Here is a 26,669-nt window from a genome sequence, read left to right as displayed (position 1 = left end):
GCCTAACACAAGGGGATGCACTGTCAACAACACTTTTTAACCTTGCGTTGGAACAAGTAATCAGGAAAACTCCTATAGATAGGGATGGTACAATATTTACAAAGCTCAATCAGGTCGTTGCCTACGCAGATGATATAGACGTAATCAGCTGGACATTAAAAGACCTAGAAAAAATTTATACATACTTTAAAGAAGCGGCACAGACTATGGGTCTAGAAGTTAATGTCTCAAAGACAAAATACATGATAACAACTCGGGAAAAAGTACAAACGAAAGGCAACATATCTCCGAGCGGGCAAATATTTGAAAGAGTGGACCGTTTCAAATATTTAGGATCAACAATAACAGAAGGAAATAAAAACAGTAATGAGGTAACAGCAAGAATTTCGCTCGGAAACACATGCTTCTACAGCCTACAAAATATCATAAAGTCAAAGTCAGTATCTATTAATTCAAAAGTAAAAATATACACAACAATAATGAGACCTGTAGTAATGTATGCATCAGAAACATGGACCTTGACTAGTGAACAAGAGGAACAACTTCTTAGATGGGAAAGAAAAATCTTAAGAAAAATATATGGACCTATACAGGAGAATGGAGAATGGCGTATAAGAATGAACCACGAAATAAATAGAGTGTTCAACAGACCGACTATCATAAAAGAAATACGAAGTAAACGACTGAGTTGGTTAGGACACGTAGAAAGGATGGATGATAAGAGAAATACAAAAAAAGTACTTAGAAAAGAATTAAATGGGAAGAGACCGAGAGGTAGGCCTAGAAAGAGATGGATTGATGGTATTAACCAGGATTTGAAAGACCTAGGAATACGAGAATGGGAAAAACAAGCAAAGGAAAGAAAAACATGGGAAGCTACAGTCAAACAAGCAAAACACACATAACGCCGAAAAGACCTCCTCAAAAAAAGAAACAAGAAAGTAATATTTTAGATAAATATCGTTTACAACTTTTGAGGAGTTATGCGTGTGGCTGGCCTCCACACCTTGTAAAACTTTAGAGCCTAGAAACCCCAATGGGCGACCATGACCCTCCATGGGCTGTCGGCGGTCACCGATGATGATGATACGAGGTATGTTTAAAAATTAATAATTTCGCTCAAGAGTGAAAGTACCTTTATATTTCACAATATCGAAAAGTGTTATTAAGAAAAGTTATTCGGAATTAAAAATTATGTTACAATATGTAATTATATTCTTCTAATTGAAAAAAATTAAAAATTTCAAAATTTTTCTCAAATTCGGACATCCTTGGATATCCTAGGGATATCTTGTTTAAAATACTTCTAGAATTTTTTATAGTACACCACTTTAAAGTAAAGAAAATAAGCTTTCTTTTTTATTGCATAATGGATATACCTAAATGTACAAGAAAAAAAGTTATAATGAGAAATTTAAAAATAATCGTAAAATATATCAAAAAAATCATTAAAAGTATAAAATTTTAAAAAGCCATAACTTGCTTTAAATAGTCATACAGCCTTTTACAATGATAGACCTGGATCCCGCGTGCCAAAAAAGTTGATTATTAGCAAGCTGAAAATGTGTTAATAGCTTAAGGCAGAGGTCGGCAAAGTGCGGCTCCGGAGCCGCATGTGGCTCTCTGGCTCCTTAGGTGTGGCTCTGGTACAAATATCCACGGAAAGCGCAATAATATTTTCATTTAAAAAAAACTTGGTAGGAAAAACATTACCTACATCTTATTCTGATAAATTAGCTTTTATCAACTTACAAACTTTATCATTTGTCAAAATTCCTCTTAATGCTATGATAACCGAGTTGAAATTTTCTCCTTTTAACATTTGCATTAATTGCTTTGAAATATGTATTTAAGAACAAGGAGGTATGGCGCTCTAAATTCAAACGTCTTTGTGTTGAATTGGAAATATTGGAGAAGAAAAAAATGTTCACAACCCAAGTGGTCTGCTTTGAATGACCTGGAGAAGGAAGACATGATCATTTTCAACGCTTGGAATAGTATTCTTGATTCTTATGATCAGCTGAAAGAGCTCACGTTTGCTGTTCTTTCCCTTTTTGGTTCTACATATCAACATTAAAAAAAAATGGATTTTGCGCCAAAATTTTTGTAAAAAATACAGTGTTGTAGGAAATAAAACCTTACAAAACGAAAGAAAATAGAAGTTTCTACGATGATTAGAAACGAAAATATCGCCAAAAAACTAAAAAGACACGTTTTAATTTTTTGGGGGTTATGGATGGGGCTAGCTAGTAGGGCTCTAGTTTCATTTCGTGTAATAGAAGTTTGCTGAACAAGCAGATTTGGCTCCCAATTTTTTTAAATTGTAATGTTCATAGTTGGCCCTTTGGCTAAAAACTTTGCCGACCACTGGCTTAAGGGGATGGGTACGAACTTTCGGCTCAATGCTATTTAAATGGGATTCATTTTTTTTTCGAATCCTGAGAAAAGTAATAAGTATTTTTAAAAAATTTAAACGCAGAATGAAATATTACGTTATTACCGAGGGCCGAAAGTCCCTGAAAACTTCTATAATGTTTATTTTAATAAGTTACAGGGGTGAAAAACTAAGACAAAATTTAGTTTGATTTTTAATTTCAAATATCTCATTCAAAAGAAACTTTCTATTCTTTCTAAGGGACTTTCGGTCCTCAGTAATAAAGTAATCTTTCGTACTGCGTTTAAATTTTTCAAAAATACTTATTAGTTTTCTAACAGGGGAAGTTTTAATTGTGGAACAGGTTAAAAATTTGGAACGTCAGACTACGAAAACGTTCCATGTATTTTGTCGGACAGAACTTTCAATTGATTTGTTACCATTTCATTAAACTCTCATGCAAAAATCAGACTGGTGTTTATCATCAACTGGGCATTTTAATGAGTGGAACACGAAGAACATGTCAAATGACAGGAATCATGTTGGTTAGTAATAATAGCAGTCTGATTTTTGCATGAGAGTTTAATGAAAGGATAACAAATCAATTGGATGTTCTGTCCGACAAAAAATACATGAGACGTTTACGTAATCTGACGTTCCAAATTTTTAAACTGTTCCACAATTAAACTTCCCCTGTTCCAGTGTTCCCGTACATCAAAGTTTGTCCGAGTAGACACCGTTAAGCTATTACAAAATTTTCAGCTTCCTTTTAATCAACTTTTTTTGGTACAGGGGTCCAGGTCTATAAACCATTTGAAAGGTAATTGATTTTTCTTCCTACTAAAAGTACTATTGCATATATCTAAAGCTGCGTAGAGAAAAGTTACAGAACAATGTTTTCGAAATCAGGAAAATGGCTAAAAATTGCATCGAGTGGCTAACTTTGAAAAATCATATTTCGGAAACTATAAATTCGAAAGACTTTTACCAAACGTCATTTTAAAGAGGAAGGATGGAAGTTCTCTGTGAAGCAAGGGCTATACCTATATCCTCGTGGAAAAAAGTTATTGGGCAAAAAACAAAATTGTTTTGTTTCGTGTTTTTTTTTTACTTTCTTTTAATATATTTTTGTAATAAAAATATTTTTGATTTAAAAAGGGTGATATTTCGATAGTAAATTTAACCTGGGATAATTTTTCTTTGGACGTGTTTGCACAAAAAGTGCATAAAACTCGCCCTAATTCACCCTGTTCCTAGGGACTAATTCACCCCTTTCTCAAAAACGCACCCCTTTAAATGGTAGCACTCCGCGGTTTTTTAATATTTAGAGGTCCATTGACCATATGAAATAATAAAACCCCGTTGACGTTGTAGTTCTCTGTAGTTCTCTTATTTTGAACATAATCAATAGCCTATAAATATTATCTACGACCATAGATATATAATACAGGCTATATAATAGGTACAGATATATAAATGAGGCTATTTATCTCTGTCTATATGTCTTTACGTGACTATCCCACTCTATCGATTATTATGTTTTGACAGTTCGAGCGGGTGGTGACGAGAAATGGTCTTTGGTTCAGGACGTGTATAATCGTGGTTCGAATCCCATACTAACTTTACTTTTTTTATTTTTTATTTAATCAATATTGCGTTTATTAGATATTTTTACATCTGGAAAATGGACCTAAGTAAATATAACAGATAATAAATGTATGTATAGTAAGTTAATATTGGAATACATACTATAAATTAATATAGGTATTATTAAATTATACTCGTAGTATAATAATAATTACCAATCAATATTAGCATTTTGTGGTTTCGATTTAGTATAATCCTCACATTAATAATTATTAAAAACTTTCTACTGTAAACAAAATACGTTAACAATAGAATTGTACTTTTATTTCTTTTGTAATAAAAATAATAGGTACAAAAAATATTTAAATAGATACTTATTCATCCTTTGAGATTGAGACATATTAGGTACACAATGTATAGGCACAATAAACATTACAACATTTAGATATTTCTCACCGAAAAAAATAAATTCCACTTCACTATAAGTTACGTGAACTTATCCTTACAATATTAATTTGTGAACTGCATAGTAAAATAAAGTCGTTCGCTATTAATATAAATTCGGCCTTATTCGAATGATGTGAATGATGTTTGTTTTGCTTCTACCTTTTCAAAAAATTGTAACAATAGTTTCATAAATAAAAATAATGTCTAATTATAATAAATCGATGGTACATTATGTTAATATTCATTATTGGTAATGTGTACGAATATTTAACAATTACTTTATACTATTCTACCTCTACCATTACCTAACTTATTAAAAAAATAACAGTGGATTTTATATTTATTTTTAAAAATCTATAGGTACAGTTACGGTCATTGAATAGTTTACAGGCTTACGTATCTAGGAGCCGATTTTTTAAATTGTTACGTCGTTTAAACGCACCTTTTACGTTAAAGTGACGTTACCAGTGGTGTACTAAGAATAGGTTATATAAAATTAAAAAATAAAAATAATATAAATATATTTTATCGCCAACCGTCACTAAAGTCATTCATTATTGTACTCATTTGCCCTCATTTTCGGCAGTAAAGTAACACTTTATTGTACTGAAAGAAGAATTTTACTTTACCTGCCGCGATTAATCAAATTAACCGAGATTGAATGTAAGTGGTCGATGGCAGCAATCGAATGGCGAGTATTTGAGTGGACTTACAATTTATTTACTTTAGTTATTAAAAATATTGTACGCAACTTGCGATATTATCAATTAAATGTATGTCAAAAAGTGAAATTCTGTAGTATTTTGTAATTATATTCATATAAAATAAATTAAAACTTTACCGATTTAGTAATTATTCAATATTGATAACTATCGATTAAAAATCGAAAGCGGCCATGTTGCAAGTTATCTGTCATCACTGTCGTAAAATTATTATGACTTCTAAAATTTAAAAAGTTTTTAAATTGTGAATTGCAAGTAAGTGTTAAAACCAATATCAAATTATGTTGGCAAATATTATTTTATATCAATAAAACATATCTTAACCGATTGTCAAATATACCAGCAAACGAGAAGTAAACTCAACCTTCCCAGGGACATATCTTAGCTTCTTAGAGACAATACAAATTATATCAACAATATCATACAGTTTTTAACGGAAATAGGAATAAAAGACATTTAATTGTATCACAAATTTTTCAGGTATACTTTTTGTTATGGTTTGTTTTTTAACCAAGAGGAGTGATTCAAATGTACCGCGTTGTATTGCTTGTTTGTAATTGGTCCAACCGCAGGCAAGTTTACTTATAAAATTTTGACAGTAATGACAGTTATCAAATTTTGACACTAGTGACATTTCATACGTTAATTAAATTATATCGGCAATTTGTGTGTTTTCTGTGTTATTCCTTTAATTTTTAGATTGTTAGTCTGCTTTTATATAAAAAGCAGTTGGCTTTGGAACTCTTTAGCGACGTATTAATTTAATATAATATTTATGGATTACCGTTGAGGGCCGACTTGATCAACCAAAAAAGAAGATGTATTTGGTTATTATTCTAGTGACTTTCTTGGGTGTGAATCTGTCTTTTTAGTTTACTCCTCCTGGTTAAAAAATAAACTATAGTACATATGTATATTTGCTTAATATTACAATCTCTTTTTATTTTTAATATGTATTTTCCATTGTTGTCGTTTATAACCCCAGTGGTTCGGACGACATTAAATTTAAAAAATATATGTTGGCGATAAAATTGTGTATGCACCACGTCAGTAAAAACTCCTTATCGAACTCGTCTGTTACTCGCTACGCTCGCTCTTCTCGTAATATCAGACTCGTTCGATAAAGAGTCACTTTACTGACTTGGTACATAAATAACTATTATCGCCAACCATCACTAAAGTCATTCATTATTGTACTCATTTGCCCTCATTTGCGGCAATAAAGTAACACTTTATTGTACTGAAAGAAGAATTTTACTTTACCTGCCACGATTAATCGAGATTGAATGTAAGTAGTCGATAGCAGTAATCGATTATTTATTTGAGTTAACTTACAATTTATTTACTTTAGTAATTACAAAATATTGTACACAATTTGCGATATTATCAATTAAATTTATGTCAAAAAGTGAAATTATGTAATAATTTGCAATTATATTCATATAACATAAATTAAAACTTTACCGATTTAGTAATTATTCAATATTGTTAACTATCGATTAAAAATTGAAAGCAGCCATCTTGCAAAAGTTATCTGTCGCCACTGTCATGAAATTATTATGACGTTTAAAATTTAAAAAGCATTTTCTTATTTGCTATATATTTCTTTGCATAGATTTACTTTAGAGATGTAATAATATCTAATAAACGCAATATTGATTAAATTAAAAATAAAAAAAGTAAAGATTGGTATGGGATTCGCCGATTCGAACCCCGATTATCCACGTTCTGAACCAAAGACCATTTCTCATCGCCACTCGCTCTGTCATAATATTTAAATAATACTCAATAGAGTAGGATAGTGACGTCGTCGATATTCCCCTTGAATTAGAAAGAGACTACCGACCTAATAGGCTCATTTATCTCTGTCGAAACCGTCACCCATTTTAAGATAGCAGGGCGCAATCTAGTGTATTATATATCTATGCCTACGACCATAGAGGTTTGCGGCATCTCTTTCTAACACATTGTATCGAGAAACTAAGATGACATTAAGTGTGAGTGTAAGTACGGAAGGGAAGGACAACTGTCGCAGCTTTACTATGCGTAAGAGTGAAACAGCACTAATCCAAATAAAAAAGATGGTGTCGTCACTTCGCTCTTAATGACACTCTCTCTATGCTAATATATAACTCTATGCCTACGACACGATACTACTCCAAGAAATTAACCTTAAAAATGGGTAATTTTTGATATCTCGAATTTCCCACACCTGCTGCCCGAGTTAAGTGATTTTTTTTATACATTATAGCCTTATTGGTCCTTGGTCAACATATTTATCCTTGGTCAACAAATTTGAATCGTATGGTCTAACAATGCACGTTGATTCTCCTACAAGGATTACAAAAACTTCATCTACCATAATTGATTATACAGTCTCAGATTTCTCACCACTTGATGTCCACTCTACAATTATTAATGCTGGACTATCTGATCATGAAGCAGTTTATACGAAGTTTAATATCTCCAGCAAACCCTCCTCGAAAACCCGACGTTTAGGCAGGATTTTTTCCACCCGGAACTTTCGTAAATTCCAAAATTTATGCTTAACCTCTGAGTGGCGCTTTCCTGCCATGGACGTGAATAATAATTTCAGTGAATTCTTAGATAAGCTTATTTGTATCTTCAATAAAGCATTTCCTTTAATTGCAATTAAGCCAAAACATCACAAACCCTAGACTACTAAAGGTATCCGAATATCTTCCAATAATATGCGTTCTCTTCTCTATATCAAGAAATTTACTACCAACGTCTCTATCACTGAATATATCATCAAGTACAGGGCAACCTATCTTAAACTTATAAAATCAGCTAAAAAAGTCTACTACCAGAACCGCCTGGGAAGCTCCAAAAGTGTTGCAAAAGAAACTTGGTCCATAATAAACGATCTTCGAAATAAAACCCACACTGCTCAAACATTTTCCCTTCCAGACCCTGAAAATCTAAATGAATACTTTGTTAATGTCAGTAAAAATATTACATCAACTATTTTGCCACAACAAGATCCCATTTCATATCTCCCTAATTCAAGAAAGGTCTCGAATTCATTCTTTATAAAACCAGTCGTTAAATCTGAACTAATCCAAACAATTAATAGTATCAAAAGCAAATCTTCCTGTAGTACTGATGGTCTATCGATCAAAATTTTTTCTAATCTTCCAGAAAATGTGTTAGAAGTCCTCATCTCACTAATTAATGATTCTTTTGAGAAAGGTAAATTTCCAGAGTGCCTGAAGACAGCCATCATTATTCCTCTTCATAAGGGTGGTGAAATATCTAATACCTACAATTATAGACCTATTGCACTACTACCTGTACTCTCCAAAATTATTGAGAGACTCATAAAAGCCCGACTTATGTCCTTTCTAGTTGAAAACAACATTTTATCACAAAATCAGTTCGGCTTTTTAAATAATAAATGCACCACTGATGCCATGTTTTCTGTACTACATGAGGTATATCTTTGCACTGCCACCGTTTTTTGTGACTATGCCAAAGCTTTTGATTGTGTAAATCACAACATTTTGTTAAAAAAACTAAATTTCTACGGAATTAGAGGCATTTCTTTAGATTGGTTCCAATCTTACTTGGAAGATAGGAAACAACTGGTTAGAGCAAATGATACAGACTCTAGTCTCAAAAACATTGTATGTGGGGTACCTCAAGGTTCAGTATTGGGTCCTCTACTTTTCCTTATCTTTATTAATGACATCACTAATTTAAAAATCGATGGAAACATCTTTCTTTTTGCTGATGATACCAGTATCACTTGGAGCAACTCAAATATTGCAACTCTTCATGCTACTATAACTTCTGATCTACTTACAATAAAAACCTGGTCTGACTCAAATTTACTCTCGTTTAACGTAGATAAAACAGTAGCATTGTCTTATAAAGGAGCTCTTCAACCCTTACCTCTTAATAACAGCCAGATCAGTCCCGTTGATTCTGTAAAATTTCTTGGCATTTTTTTAGACAGCAACCTTAATAAATGGTCCCTCCATATCGATTTGTTACGGAAGAAACTCTCTTCAGCCTGCTATGCTATAAGATCTGTTTCGAATGAACTCAATTTAGCATCTTCCAAAATAACATATTTTTCTTTGTTTGAGTCACATCTTCGTTATGGTCTTCCTTTTTGGGGTTCTGGTACAGCTGCCCAATTCGATGTTATTTTCAAATTACAAAAAAGAGCTATAAGATATCTGTTTGGCCTCAGAAGAACAACACACTGCAGAAGTTACTTCAAAGATCACGGAATTTTAACCCTTCCATCTTTGTATATTTTAGAAACTGTTTGCTTAATTCGTAAACATCTACATGTCTTTCCACCAAGACCTAATCATCACTACTTCACGAGAAATTCTACGTTTGACGTCTATTTGCCGACCCCGTCCTCGGAGTTAGTAAAGAAATCGATATTATATTCCGCAAAAAAATGTACAACCATCTCCCCCTACAACTAAAATCTGCACCATCTTTTCCCAAGTTCCGTAAACTGACAAAAGCCTACCTGTCTGAAAGACCATATTATTCAGTAGAAGATTATTTTAGTCAATAACTAAGAAATTACAGTACCCTTTGCACAAGTAGTATTTTTATTATTTTTTATCTATATTTGGGTGTCATATGCAGCAGCTTAACTTTTTAACTTTTAAACCTTTTTTATTAATTATTAGGTAGACTATGGATTTGCAATTTATTTAAATTTTTGCAATTGATTATTTCTGTTTTAACTTCGATTTATTTATTTATTTTATTTAACTTATTGACGATTTATGTAATTTTAGTAAATTGGATTGTTACTGTTTTGTTTTTTTTTACTATTTATAAGCTTTGTCGATAAAATTGTAAAATTTTTCATGGCAATAAAGCATATTTCTATTCTATTCTTTAACAATATATCTTTAATACTATTATAAAAGAATACGTTGTCGTAATGGGTAGTTACTCTGAGAAGAGGGTTGGTTGTTAGGAATACACTATTTGTCCATACTTTATTTATTGAACACTACTAATTATTATCAGTAACAAGTTGGTGTGCTTAAAGTAGAACCATCTACGAGTGCATCTGGATTAAGAATGATATTTAATTAACGAATCAATTAGAATGAATCACGGTGCCTTCATGTATATGTATATAAACAAACTTGTAACATGTAGTTTGTTTATATTGCCGATTCAGCTTGACCATGACATACGAAAATATGAATTAGTTGACTATGTATTATTGTCGACTGGTGCTTCTAACAAATCTAGGTCACCTACTAAAATGTAAACAAATGTGTATGTTTTGGTTTTGTTTCTAGTACATTTAAGAATTAAATGAATATGTCTTGATCTCAATTTTGGATGTTGATAAACCTTTATCCCCTTCGGGAAATTTTCTGACTACATGCAAGGAAGAAAATTGTTGTGCTCCACCAACTGATTACTTTAAAAGATTTATACAATTATATACAAATGCAAAATACAAATATAATATATACAAATATACAGCTTATTACCCTATAACAAAAATTGCCATCAAACATCGTCTATTCTTACTTATTACATCCTTAGATCTCGCGAAATTCTACACTCAGAAATTGTAATATATATTTTACCTTTTCCCGATTTAAAATAAAATTATAACTTTAATTCTTACATTTGAACTTACTTTTTAATTATACTTCTTTCACTTTTAAAATAATTATTTGATTTTCTGACCTTTTACATATTCTTCAATTAAAAAAAATTCTTCTCTTCTTCTTGACTGGTACTTTACTAATACATATTTTCATTTTCTTTATACTTAGTACTTTCTTCATAGTGTACTATTATAACATATTTCTCCTTCTTCATATTTCTTCATTAAACTCGTATTTACTTCACATATTCTTCCTTTTCTAACCCTTACCTACTCGGCGGGTAGTTTTTCGCAGCTTTAAATCCTTGTATTTACTTCCGGTCATTTCTCCACGTCCTTAGTCGTGGGAAGGTTTGTTCCAAAAAGACAAAATGGATAGTTGTGCGCTTTAAAAAAAAATCTTCTACATTTTGCATCCCTAAATTCCTGTCTGATCCGAACTTCTCAGTCTTGATGAGAGTCGGTTAGCTTCAAAACATGAAATGAGCATGCTAAAATCTTCTGATGTTCATTTTGTACCTTTTTCCTTGACAAGAGCGTGTTTTTCTGAATTGTCTTTAATTAATTATGCTTCTAATAGATTTAAAAAAAATCAATTGCCTACTTAATTCATCATAAAACATAAAAAATCATATTTATACTAAAATTCAACCGATACTAAAAACTTGAAATCAAAAATCTTATAGTCGGTATCAAAAATTTAACATTCAATAAAAATTCGAAAGAAAGTGGTAATAAAAATAGACTATATTTTACTAAAAAAATCACGAAAAATCTATTTATCTATCATTATTCTATCTAGCTAGGACTATTCTTTTTCAATCCTATCTATCTATCTAACATCTAACACATATCTATCTAGCATCTATCTATCTAGGGTTATTTTTCATATCTAGGTTATTTTTCCTATCTAGGTTATTTTTCCTATCTAGGTTATTTTTCCTATCTAGGTTATTTTTCTTATGTAGGTTATTTTTCCTATCTAGGGCCCTATACTATGTGCACGTGTACTACCTATAAAATTAACCTAAAAGTTAAGAACGAGAAAACCTTATGAATAAACGCTCAATAAATAATGTGAGTTTTTGCTATCTTCTAAATAATAGTTTTTTCTCACTTAGTTCGCGCAATTAGTCACTTTATATACCGTCACAACGAAAAAGTCTCTATTTCTCTGATTGAAATACAGTCTTACATGACCTCATTTGACTTAAATAAGTATAATATTGGCATTATAGAAATTTAAAGTTAGTTTACATAATAAATATTTAAAGTAACTTTATATTATATTAATTGTCTCTATGTTACCTGAAGCAATACAAAGTATTCTTCTTAAATAGTACTTTTTACTGTACAAAAGTCTCTTCAATTATTCGGTTTTCCATATCTTTGTCATTAAATCTTCTTTACCTTAATCTTAATAACATGTCTATCATTATGATAAGTCTTATTTGTCAATCTTTTTTTTTGTCCTTTTCCCTCCAATGGGATTTTCTTGTTAATATATAAACTTCCTTACGTCATTATAACTTATAAGTCTTTATTTTTCTTCTTACATCATTACTTTTACATCATTTTCTTACATCATTTCTTCATAAATTCATTGTATAAAAATTCTTGTATATCCTTGTATATAAATAATTTAATTTCTTTTCCGTAGTCATATTTTTAATCTTCGTCTTTAATGTTTCTTTCATTGGTAAAAAAAAATTATCTAAATCTTGATTCATCGGTTCCATAATATCGGAACTCATATTTTCCGTGAAACTTATTCTCGTCCATCATGTTTGTATTTCCTTTTTCTTCTTTAAACCGTATATTTCTTTGTCGTTTCTTATATTCTCAATAATATTATTTCAATATATTCTCAAAATTCTTCATTATCGTAATTCCATTAAAAATATTTCTAATTCACCTTTCCTAGTGTATAATTTCAGTAATTTTGTATGTCTTATGTAATGCGTAAAACTCTATTCAGCAAATTCCTGATGTATCTATTTCTGACTCGTTCAGGGTCAGGTATGTAACAACAATATAATATACTTTATGCAAAATAAAAGCCTGATATAGCGTTTCCTTAAATTAAAAATATTATGTAATTTTAGACTGCAAATAATGCTTTGATATTCTCTCTATTAGAATTATAAACAAAATGCATTTGTTTTCATTAAAAAAATAAACTTAGTATCAATAATAATCTGTATGTACAATGAAAAATATAAACTAGATTATTGAATATACCTCTAAAACTTAAAAAAAAATAAAAACTTAAGTTCTTAAGTCCTAATTTATCAATATTCAATAAAAATTAATCCTAATAATTTCCAAAATATTTTTTATATTTTATGCATTTAAGTTATATTAATAAAAAATTTTCGTGTATGTGAGACTGTATGCAATGAAAAAAATAGCTCAAAAGTTACTCACGCGTACACTATTGTCATTGTCCACGATTGTCCATGAAGTCTGGTCCTCTTGACGTTGGGCGTGGCTCCCATGTCTCCAAACCTCGTTCCTTACGTCATCTACCCTGCGGCTACGTCTCTCCAAAACCATCTCATACTCCATCTACCCATTTTTTTCGTCTCTTCCAATTTTTTGTTGCCATCTTTCTGGTTTCTCCCTACCTCAGAAGTCCAGTTCGTCACTCAGGTCGCCATATAAAAGAATACGTTGTCGTAATGGGGTAGTTACTCTGAGAAGAGGGTTGGTTGTTAGGAATACACTATTTGTCCATACTTTATTATTTATTGAACACTACTAATTATTATCAGTAACAAGTTGGTGTGCTTAAAGTAGAACCATCTACGAGTGCATCTGGATTAAGAATGATATTTAATTAACGAATCAATTAGAATGAATCACGGTGCCTTCATGTATATGTATATAAACAAACTTGTAACATGTAGTTTGTTTATACTGCCGATTCAGCTTGACCATGACATACGAAAATATGAATTAGTTGACTATGCATTATTGTCGACTGGTGCTTCTAACAAATCTAGGTCACCTACTAAAATGTAAACAAATGTGTATGTTTTGGTTTTGTTTCTAGTACATTTAAGAATTAAATGAATATGTCTTGATCTCAATTTTGGATGTTGATAAACCTTTACACTATTATTGCTAGAAAGGTACATAAATTGTCATTGTATACCGGGTGTACCAATCAAACTGTGTTTCTTTCTCAAAGTTCACCACACCCTATGGAATATTCTAGCATTTATAGAATACTGAAATTAAAACCCAACTATAGCCTCAGATTTTCTTATTGTTCTGTTTTTTTATTCAATCGCTTGTGTTGGATAACGCTGGGGTACACATTTTTTGTTGAGTTAGATCTGAAACAATTCAACAATTTAACATAAATTAAAAATATTTGAACTATAATAGTTGCTCAAAATGTCCGCCATTTTGTTCGATACATTTCCTTGCTCGTTTTAACAGACTTCGAATCGATTTTTTAGTTACATTGGGATTGTTCTTAATTTTTCTGACAGCTTTTTGTCACCTTGATAGTACGGATCCGAATAGGAAGTCGAAATTTACCCATCTGCTTGCCTGATAAAACATTTTTTTTTATTAAATTTCAAACATAGACAAACACATCCAGCATGGGTTTAATATCAAAATCGTGTCATAGCTATCCTTAAGGGGGGACGAGGGGGTTGGAATCAACATTTTAAGCACATTTTTGTGAATTTTTTTTGAAAGCATAATAAGTATAATTCAAAGAACATTCAAAAAAAATTCAAGAAAAAGTATTGAAAAATAAGCCAACGGTGGCAAATTTTTAAAGACACCTCAAAACACAATGAATTTTGCGGTGGATATCAGAATTTGTCATTAAATCATGGTAGACAAAAAATTCAAAAAGATTTTATTAGCTTATGAGTTTCTCGAGGTAACGCTGTGAAGTTTCTTTTAGTTTTAATGATCTTTGACTTTTCAGTAACACTCAGAAGTCAAAATAACTAAATTTTTTACAGAAAAAAAGGGTGAAAGTCAACATATTTATTATTGTTAAACAAAATATAAGCATAAAACAAAAAATATCTCGACAGTGTCACCTCAAGGAATGTCTAAAGAAAATATGTACAAAATTCCAGGTGAGTTGGTCAAGTAGTTTTTGAGTTACAATGTCTACAGGCTTTGAAAAAATCAGTTTTGAGAAAAACGCTTTAAAGTATTGTCAATTTTATTTTCAATTTTTTTTGTCTGTCAAATCGTAAAGTGATGCACACCGAAATATGTTTTTGAATCGCGGGGTAATTTACAAAAGAAAATGAGAACAGCTGTTGACCGTTTCTCACTACGCTCAAGCGCGCTGGCGCGAAGATGCTGCAAAGCGAGTCGAAGGTAGGGAGATGGTGCTGAATATCCCTATCTTCGACTCGCTTTGCAGCAGGTTCACGTCAGCACGCTTGAACGTAATGAGCAATGGTCAACAGCTGTTCTCATTTTCTTTTGTAAATTACTCCACGATTCAAAAAGATATTCCGGTGTGCATCATTTTACGATTTGACAGACAAACTGAAAATAAAACAGAAATTGAAAATAACAGTTGGCAATACTTCAAACGCTTTTTTGCCAAAACGGCTTTTTTCAAGGGCTGTAGACATTGTAACTCAAAAACTACTTGACCGGACCACCTGGAATTTTGTATTTAGGTATTTTCTTTAGACATTCCTTGAGGTAACGCTGTCGATATATTTTTTGTTTTATGCTTATTTTTTATTTAACAATAATAAATATGTTAATTTTCGCCCTTTTTGTGCAAAAAATTTCGTTTTTTGATTTCTGAGATACTAAAAAATCAAAAATCGTTATAATAAAAAAACTTGACAGAGTTATCTCGATAAACACATAAGCTAATAAAATCTTTTTGAATTTTTTGTTTACCATGATCCAAATATAAGTTCGGATGTCCACCGCAAAATCCATTTTTTTTTCGAAGTGTCTTAAAAATTTGCCACCGTTGGCTTATTTTTCAATATTTTTCCTTGAATTTTTTTGAGTATTTTTTGAATTATGCTGAATACGTTTGTTTAATTTAAAAATAAAATAATTTTATCATACTTTCAAAAAAAATTCACAAAAATGTGCTTGAAATGTTGATATCAACCCCTACGGCCCTCTTAAGGATAGCTATGACACGATTTTGATAGGCAACCCATGCTGGTCGTGTTTGCCTATGTATGAAATTTAATAAAAAAAAAATGTTTCATCCGGCAAGCAGATGGGTACATTTCGTCCTCCTATTCGGATCTTAGACTATGACAGAATTAATCAATATCTGTGTTTATGCTCTTTTTAAATACGCAAATTTTCAAAATTTCGATATACAGGGTGTTGTTTCAAAGTCACAATTACTTTATATTTTTTTGTTAATCCGGACCTGGATTTTTGTTGTGATTAGTAATTGGGTCATTCCAATATGGTATGAGCTCAGAGAGGTTGAAGAGGGCGAAACACATTTCTAAGAACTAGTGTTTGGATTTTTAATTCTATTCAAAAAATTTTCCCAACCCAAAATGGTGGATGTGTGAATTATTCGTAAGGGGATTTCTCCACATTCTCTATTTCATTTGATTGATATGGTAAATAAGTATTGATTATTTTTATAATGATTATTTATTCATTAACTTTAATCATTTATAATTAAAAGTTAATAATACCTGCTTTTTAATGTCAAACAAATTTAATATAATTTCAAAATTAAAGTCATAAAATTGTCTGGCCGAAAAATTTAAGCAGCCCATTAAACTTGTGCTCTTTTCAAACATGCAAACAGATTTTCAAAATTTGAATATACAGACCTGGATTTTTCTTGTGGTTAGTATGTCGGTCGTTTGGGATTTGAATGAGACATGTGTACCAAATATAAAAAAATATACAGGGTGGTTCTAAAGTTATGGCTTTGGAAAGAAATGGGCAAACACCCTGTAACTCGGTTATAAAAATCGGTACATAGTGCAAAAAATGTAGTATATCTAGAACCGCCTCGGTGACCTCTATTTACCATTAAAGTATTTCCGTTTCCCAATGAAGCACCCTGTATAACAAAACGAATCGGGGCTGTTTTCGCACTTACGACGTGTAGGAGCAAAGGTGGTCGGCCATAAGGAAACATTTCAGTTCAAACCCACTAAGTAGTTCTATACACTTCAGTAACGAATTACTAAATACTGCTAACCGACACACAACGTTTCACCATCACCACAGTATAACAGATGTACCTGAACAGGCAAGTCTAGACCATTGGGCATTGCAGTTACCCACATAGAAAACGAACGTGAAGTGATAGAAGAAAACTAAAAACAGTTTTGAAACCAGCATGCCTAATTCTATAGAAAACTGCTAAAAAATCTAATTCAACAGAAATTGAGTTTCAAATTGTTTCCCAGTGTAATAAAAAAGTTATGTACTTTAACAACTAGCCATGTTTTGCATCAATACAGAATGTGCGACAAACGTTAAGGGGCATGAAAAATAAATGACAGCTTGCTATATAAACGTATGTCAGCAAATGCTTCGTTTCCGAGATACGGAGTGGTGAAATTTTTCTTACAAACTGACGATTTATTTATTGCTTTAAAACCGGTTGAGATATGCAAATGAAATTTAGTGTGTTTAAGAGGTAGTGATTGCGCATTTTTTGACATACGAATTAAGAATTTTATATTCACCATTGGCGTGCATACGGGTAATATGACCCTTAAGTGCGGCAATGGTAAACATAAAATTCTTAATTGTATGTCAAAAATGCACAATAACAATTAAAACCTACCAAATTTCATTTTCATATTATCTCAACCGATTTTAGAACAATAAATAAATCGTCAGTTTGTAAGAAAAATTTCAACATCCCGTATCTCGGAAACAAAGCATTTGCGGTGTATAAAGCAAACTGTCATTATTTATTCACGCAAAATTACCCTTAACGTTTGTCGCATTTATTGAGAAACATCCTGTATTGATGAAGAACATAACTAGTTGTTAAAATACCTTACTTTTTTATTATCCAATATAAGCGAATGAATCAAAAAACAGAATGTTAAGAAAACCTGAGGCTATAGTTCGGTTTTAATTTCAGTATTTTTTAAATGCTAGAATATTCCGCAGGGTGTGGTGAACTTAAAAAAAACACAGTTTGATTGGTACACCTGGTATACAATGACAATTTACCTGTCTAGCAACAATATCAACATATCAACAGCGATATTGCTAAACAATACAGCTATAACATATTAACAAAATCACAAATCGGGCAATAGGTGTAGGAAATTCGAGACATCAAAAATGACCCATTTTTAAGGTGGTGTGTTAATTTCTTGGAGTAGTGTATTTCTTTCGACTGTATGAGGAGTTCAATCTTTTGATCTAGACCAGGGCATTTAGCACAAAATAAATCGATTTTTATATACAGCATCTAGAAACTTGAATTTTTTTGATTGTGTTCAGGATGCAAGAAAAAATTGACTACAGAAAAATGGGTGGAAATGCATAGTTGCATTTTAAAGTGCATAAAATGCATCCAAATGTGCATAAACATGTCAAAATAAGCATATTAAGGGTCAGGTTTTGTAACTGGGGGGTTTGGGGTCGCTGAAGACGACCACGCCATCAGAACCGACCACCGGAGCACCCGTTGCCAGGTTCACTGATAAGGCACGTCAACGTAGGAGTTTCGAGGGTTTTCGACACTAAATTGATGCAAACAGATTACTCGGAGGTTTTTGGGGTTTCTGAACAAGAATACGCTATCAGAATCGACCTCCCAGTGCACCTGGTACATAAAAAAACACGTTGCATACAAATTTCAGAAGATAACATGCAGTGACCTTGGGCACCGGGTGGTCCGAGGATCAGTTCTGATGGCGTTTTTATTTATCAACCCCAAAACCCGCCTAGTAATCTATTTGCATGTATTCAGTGCCGAAAACCTTCGAAAATAGAAAAGTTCATTTGCAGTGACCTTGGGCAACAGGTGATTCGGGAGTCGGCTCTGATGGCTTATTCGTGTTCAGCAACCCCAAAAACCCCCATGTAATCGGTTTGCATCAATTTAGTAGCGAAATCACTCGAAACTGCAGAAGATGACGTGCCCTAGCAGTGACCCTGAGCACCAAGTGCTCCGGTGGTTGGTTCTGATGACGTATTCGTGTTCAGCAACCCCAAGAACTCCCGAGCAACAAAATCTGGCCCTTAATATTCTTATTTTGACATGTTTATGCACTTATGGATGCATTTTATGCACACTAAAATGCAATTATGCATTTCCACAAATTTTTCTACAGTAGACCGATTTTCTGACATTATCCTGAACACAATGCAAAAAGTTGCAAGTCTCCAGGTGCTGTATATAGAAATCGATTTATTCCGGTGTTTTTAGTGCTAAATACCCTTATTTATATGCTAAATGCTAAATTCACTAGTCTTCTTCGTAGGCCTGTATCTCGCGCACCAAAAATGTTGATTAATAGCAAGCTGAAAATTTGTTAATAGCTTAACGGTGTCTAGTCGTACAAACTTTGATGTATGGGAACACTGGAACAGGGGAAGTTTTAATTGAAGAACATATAATCCTGGAAGTTTATAATTGTGAAAACTAAATAGCAGGTTGTTTTTAAGTTTATTCTATAGGAAACTTTATATAATATATGAAAAAATGTTTGTCCGAGAAATATGTTGGGCATTTTAATAAGTACGACAAGTAGAGCATGTCAAATGACAGGAATTATATTGGTGGTAAATAACGTTCTGATTTTGGCATGAGAGTTTAATGAAAGGGTAACAAATAAATTGGAAGTTCTGTGCGACAAAATACTTATGACGTTTTCGTAGTTTGACGTTCGAAACCTGAAACCTGTTCCACAATTAAAACTTCCCCTCTTCCAGTGTTCCCGTTGGTGAGTGAGAGAGATATGATGTTCCAGCAGAGAAATAGGGAAGTACAAGGGAAGAACGTTAGGAGGAGATGGCCACATCTATTGAGATGTGGCAGGCCGAGTGGGATGTAACGGAGCATGTGGCACAGTGGACGAAGTCACTGATACCGAATCTGCGGAGCTGGCTGGACTGCGGACACAGGCGCCTAGACTATTATCTGACGCAGGTGCTCACAGGACATGAGAGCTTCCGTAGCTACTTACACAGATTCAAAAATACCTCATCGGACAACTGTCTGTATTGCGGGGCTTCGGACACTGTGTCACATACCCTTTTGGAGTGTGTCAGATGGGCAAGGGAATACAAAGAGTGTTTGAGTCTGTGAGAGAGATGGTAGAGAAGATGGTGATGATGAGCGATGGTGGGACAAAATCCACAACTATATGAGAAAGGTGCTGTCGATAAAATAGAAGGAAGAGTGGGAGCTAAACGCATTTCTAGCAGGCATCGAGGAGGCAGAACTGGGCCCGCAGAGGTAGGAAGAATGAGAGGTTGACAGCATAGGATTAAAGGATGTGGTGGTCTAATCACGTAGTTATGTTATTTAATGTGCTTATTATCAACATGAAAACTGTAAATTTTAAAAATCAATTTTCAACTGTACCTGTGTGTATCAAGGGGCTTGGGATATTAAGATGAGCTTCTTCTGCACTTGGTGAAGGTAGATTTGCCACAAGATGTGCTACAGCTTGTTCTACTTGCGCCGGATCCTCCACTATGTCAATAGAATCGTTGCTTGGTGGAGGAGTAAGATTCTAAAATATTTATTTATAATTATGTAGACTTATTTAGATATTTACAATAAAAACCAAATTGACAACAACATAATATTACGAGTATTAGTGCGGAATTAGCATAAATATTGTATGTTATGTTTTAAATATTAATCAAAGTAAACTATTAAGTAAACAATATTTTAATTTTCGTATCGCAATATGGTCTATTAGTATTGTCGCAATAGTGTCGTTTTTTATACATTTGCAGCATATGCTGATGCTGTTTATATTCCACCCACGTCATCTGCACAGACGAGGAAACTATTGACGATGAAGAAATTTTACCGGACGCCCACTTACCAACTCCAGACATCGCCGGAACATTTGAGATTCATTTGAATGATGCTAGAGTTATGGAAGATGACTATTATTCATCTGATGAAACAACAACACCATCAAAAAAATGTAAAGTAAATCGTGTACATCCTACAAAAGCATCTGATCCAAAATGGAAAAAAGGTCAGGTAACTTATACACTTGCTCCTGTATCCAACGAGAGTTTAGAAAGACAACAAACTCAAGAAACATTATTCGAAAAGACGCCGCTCGAAATATTTTTTTTTGTTAATGGAGTTTTATTTAGATTTATTTGTAAATTTTTCTTTAGAACATGCGAGAGTCAATAATCGTTAAGATTTTCATTTTGATAGAACAAATCTTTTAAATTTTCTAGATATTATAATTTTTACCGGATATCACACTTTACTACAAAAGCCTTTGTATTGGTCAAATGACGAAGACTTGTAAAAGCTCAAGATATTGTAAAAAAATGTATGAGTCGAAATCAATTCTACAAAATAAAAAGAAATATTCATTTATCAGATAATAGTAATTTAAACAAAACAGACAAATTGAGTAAAATGCGTCCATTTTTAGATGTTAGAATTTATACTCTCCCTGCTAGTACTACTTTCTTCAATTTTTATTGAATTAAACAATATTTTACAAAAGCAATATATGATTAAACACAAAGGCACCTGTATACAACATATAGGTGCCTTTTACAATGTACCGGGTGTCCCAATAAGAATGGCTCTCGGACATATCTCAGGAACCGTTTATAGTAGAGCCTTGAAATAAAAAATTTTATAACAAAAGTTGCCTCAGGAAAAGCCTGGAAATTATTTTCATAATTGTGGGTCCACCGCTAGAGGGCGTAATTGAATATCAAAAATAAAAAAATCTAAATTTTACAAAATTTTCCTAATGAAGAGGCACTGGAAATCCGATTATTGTATTCTTAATCAAATTCTGCGCATATTTGATTTAACAAGTTCAACTCTACCTTTGCAAATAAGAGGTGGGGGTGAGTGGGAACCTTGTTATGAAAAAATGGCTGTAAGTCCGGTTCTGCTAAATCAAATTTTGAAAACTGGGTCTTTTTGAAGACAGATCTTTTTCTTCAATGTAAGCGTGATAATTTTGAACCATCCTAATAAGTAATAAGCCAGCTGGGAGGCGTTATTTAATTTTTTTCAGAAATCTAGTTTTCTTTGGAAAATATTAAATACAAGTATGCATTTTTAATCATACTTTATAAAATTAGATTAAATTAGCAATAGAATAGCGAAAACCGCATGTCGATATCTTTTTTCTATCTCAAGATATCTCGAGAAACGTGTAAATTTTATACATAACTGTTACTATCACCGGTAAACTAAGTTAATGAAAAGTAGTGTGCTGTGGAAAAAAACAAAATAACATTTTTCAGATGTCAACGTATAAAAATATAATTAATTAAAACAACAATATAAAGAGAAACAATACTATCCAAATTAAATATAACACAGAACAAAAAGAACTACTTAGTGACGACCTAAATATTCAAATTGTTGCCCATCATACACTACTCTAGAATACATTATCCAGATAATACTAAGCACCATTCAAAGCATATCGAGAGCAGAAATTGAGACTGCTGTTCAATCTACTCTTGAAAGAGTAAATGTTTGCAACGAAAATGATGGGCAAAAATTTGGACGTTTATGTCATCACTAAATAGTTGTTTTTATTTCTTTGTAATAGGGCTTTTCAACGCTTCTCATTTGTTTCGAGCCTCTGTCATATGCCATGTAATCCGTGTATAATATTAATATACGAGATATGAACGAGGCTCGAAACAAATGAGAAGCGTTGAAAAGACCTAATATACGTTGACAGCTGGAAAATGTTTCTTTGTTGTTTCCATAGCACACTACTTTTAATGAATTTCGTTTACCGGTGACAGTAACAGTTATGTTTTTAAATTTACACGTTTTGTAAGATATCTCGAGATAGAAAAAAGATATTAAGATGCGGTTTTCGCTATTCTGTTGCTAATTTTGTCTAATTTTGTAATATGGTATTAAAAATGCATATTTGTATTTAATATTTTCCAAGGAACACTAGATTTCTGAAAAAAATTAAATAACGCCTTCTAGCTGGCATATTACTCAGTAAGTTGGTTCGAAATCATAACTTTTACATTGACGAAAAAGATCTGTCTTCAGCAAGACCAAGTTTGCAAAATTTGATTAAGCAGAACCGGACTCACAGCCAGTTTTTCATAACAAGGTTCCCACTCACCCCCACCTCTTATTTCCAAAGGTAGACCTAAACTTGTCAAATCAAATATGCGTAGAATTTTATGAAGAATACGACGATCGGATTTCCAGTGCCCCTTCATTAGGAAAATTTTGTAAAATTTAGATTTTTTAATTTTTGATATTCAATTACGCCCTCTAGCGGTGGTCCCACAATTATGAAAATAATTTCCAGGCTTTTCCTGAGGCAACTTTTGTTATAAAATTTTTTATTTCAAAGCTCTACTATAAACGGTTCCTGAGATATGGCCGAGAGCCATTCTTATTGGGACACCCGGTACATACTTGTATCTCTGAGAAAACTAAATAATATTATACCTACTGACTATATTAGCATATTATACGCATCATTTATCCGCTGTTGACACGATTTCTGGTAAAAGTCATAGTGATAGCAAGACGATCATGCTTATGACTCATTTCAATTTTTATTTGCTGGAGTATAGTTCCTCGTTGTACACTCGTAACAAACAAAGAAATATTTTTAAATAATAAAACACGTGCGTAATATGAGTTTATTATTGAAAATTATTATATCCATCGTCGACGGATGGGTATCTATGCCCGTGACTGCGTGCTTGAAATGACGTAGAGGTACGTATAGATATGTGGTTGCATTGTGCACTGTGGTTGCATTCCATCTTATGCATATTTTGTATTTTCATTGTTGCGAGCCATGCCGATATCTATTAACTCGCGTTAACCTCTCCTTGTTTGATTTTAAAACGTTTTAGACGTTTGGCATTACTGTATTCAGGTAGCTGTAGCTTCCTCCGTAGATGTGTTAGTTGTTGTTCTCGAATCCTGAGGGTCTTCTAACATTACAGCCACAAATTGGTTGCATGCTCCTGTTTTGCTATACCATACTGATGACGACTAATAAGTCAGAAACACGTGTTTGCAATCCATCTTATGCATATTTTGTATATATATATATATATATATATATATATATATATATATATATATATATATATATATATATAAATAAGCAAAATCATTGGCTAATTCTCGTAAAGTGAATGTGAATTTAGTTGGAAATATATAAAATGATGAAGGGTCATCATTCCATACATTTCTGTGCAACTATATACACCGGTGTTTTGGCCTATTTGGGCCTCATCAGTATAGTGTAGCAAGTTAAAAAAGTTGTTTGTTAACTTGTAAAAGGATTACTACAGGAGCAAGGTTACCATTTTTGGTCAGATTGTTAGAAGACCCGCAGTCGCAAGGCTACAACTAACATTGCCAAGGAGGTAAGGCTACCTGAGGAAATGAAAAGCCATAACATTATTAAATAAAATGATGTTGGATAATCGAGTACAAATATAAAAATAAATAAGCAAAATCATTGGCTAATTCTCGTAAAGTGAATGTGAATTTAGTTGGAAATATATAAAATGATGAAGGGTCATCATTCCATACATTTCTGTGCAATTATATACACCGGTGTTTCGGCCTATTTGGGCCTCATCAGTATAGTGTAGCAAGTTAAAAAAGTTGTTTGTTAACTTGTAAAAGGATTAAAAAATTAAAAAAAGATTTGTTAACTTGCGACTGCGGGTCTTCTAACAATCTGACCAAAAATGGTAACCTTGCTCCTGTAGTAATCCTTTTACAAGTTAACAAACAACTTTTTTAACTTGCTACACTATACTGATGAGGCCCAAATAGGCCGAAACACCGGTGTATATAGTTGCACAGAAATGTATGGAATGATGACCCTTCATCATTTTATATATTTCCAACTAAATTCACATTCACTTTACGAGAATTAGCCAATGATTGTGCTTATTTATTTTTATATTTGTACTCGATTATCCAACATCATTTTATTTAATAATGTTATGGCTTTTCATTTCCTCAGGTAGCCTTACCTCCTTGGCAATGTTAGTTGTAGCCTTGCGACTGCGGGTCTTCTAACAATCTGACCAAAAATGGTAACCTTGCTCCTGTAGTAATCCTTTTACAAGTTAACAGACAACTTTTTTAACTTGCTACACTATACTGATGAGGCCCAAATAGGCCGAAACACCGGTGTATATAGTTGCACAGAAATGTATGGAATGATGACCCTTCATCATTTTATATATTTCCAACTAAATTCACATTCACTTTACGAGAATTAGCCAATGATTTTGCTTATTTATTTTTATATTTGTACTCGATTATCCAACATCATTTTATTTAATAATGTTATGGCTTTTCATTTCCTCAGGTAGCCTTACCTCCTTGGCAATGTTAGTTGTAGCCTTGCGACTGCGGGTCTTCTAACAATCTGACCAAAAATGGTAACCTTGCTCCTGTAGTAATCCTTTTACAAGTTAACAAACAACTTTTTTAACTTGCTACACTATACTGATGAGGCCCAAATAGGCCGAAACACCGGTGTATATAGTTGCACAGAAATGTATGGAATGATGAACCTTCATCATTTTATATCATCATCATAGTCATTAACATCTTAGTAGATGTGTTGTGGTTCATAATTGGGCTTCAGCAGCTCGGACAGTTTGATTGATAATATTTCTCCACTGGTCGCGGTCATCAGTTACATGTATTGCCTCAGTATACTGTTTGTTGAGAAGCTTTTTAGTAATGTCCGCCCATCGCTGTGGAGATCTTCCGCGTTGGCGTTGAGTCTGAGGCCTTCCTTGGACCACCAACCGCTCCATTTTGTGATCACTCCGATGGATATGACCAAAGAACTTTAAAATTCTAGAGTAAACGGTACTGGAGAGACGCTGATCCGGTTTAATTTCATCCAGAACCGAGACATTTGTACGGCGAGCCGTCCATGGAATTCGAAGCAGGCGTCTCCATGTCCACATTTCAAAGGCGTCTATACGTCGTCTATCTGATTCTTTGACTGTCCATGTCTCGCATGCATAGTAAAATATGGAAAAGACCAGAGTTGAAACGAGTCTCTTTTTGTTTGTCATAGTAATGTGACGATCACGCCAGACCCCGTTTAGTTCACTCATTGCTGCTCTTGCTAGTTGAATGCGTCTTCTAATTTCGGGTTCACAACTGCCTGTGTTGTTAACTAGAGCTCCAAGATATATCATAGATGAGACTACCTCGCATCCCGCAATAGTTTGGGTTTCAGGAAACTGTTGTTGGCGATCAATAACCATGATTTTGGTTTTGTTGTAGTTAACCATGAGTCCAAATTTAGCACTTTCTTCCTCGAGTTTTTTTAATAATTCAATAATTTCTTCTGGAGTAGAGGCTAGAAGTGTAGTGTCGTCTGCGAAACGCAAGTTAGATATCTTAACACCACCTAGGTTTACTCCTCCCTCCCAACCATCCAAGACTCTGCGCATTATGAACTCCGAATAGATGTTAAATAATAAGGGAGATAAAACGCATCCTTGGCGTACTCCCTTCTCCAAAGTGCATTTGTCAGACAGGTATCCGTCCATTCGAATATATCATTTTCGAATATATCATATATATATATATATATATATCATTTTATATATTTCCAACTAAATTCACATTCACTTTACGAGAATTAGCCAATGATTTTGCTTATTTATATTTATATTTGTACTCGATTATCCAACATCATTTTATATATATATATATATATATATA

The 26,669-nt window shown here is 32.8% G+C and overlaps 1 protein-coding gene across 1 annotated transcript in view; it reads right to left on the bottom strand.

Annotated features, from left to right (window-relative positions):
* Positions 1 to 26,669, bottom strand: part of LOC114345470 (aryl hydrocarbon receptor nuclear translocator-like protein 1) — a 602,711-nt gene that overhangs the window by 130,072 nt on the left and 445,970 nt on the right. The window contains exon 8 of the mRNA XM_050656946.1: positions 20,316 to 20,466. Coding sequence (XP_050512903.1) covers positions 20,316 to 20,466 — 151 coding nt within the window. The remainder of the gene's footprint in view (positions 1 to 20,315; positions 20,467 to 26,669) is intronic.

Source organism: Diabrotica virgifera, chromosome 7 (assembly GCF_917563875.1).
Source record: "Diabrotica virgifera virgifera chromosome 7, PGI_DIABVI_V3a".
In the NCBI taxonomy this organism is placed as follows: domain Eukaryota; kingdom Metazoa; phylum Arthropoda; class Insecta; order Coleoptera; family Chrysomelidae; genus Diabrotica; species Diabrotica virgifera.
The sequence above is the reverse complement of the archived record's forward strand: the minus strand, read 5'-3'. Positions and strand labels throughout refer to the sequence as shown.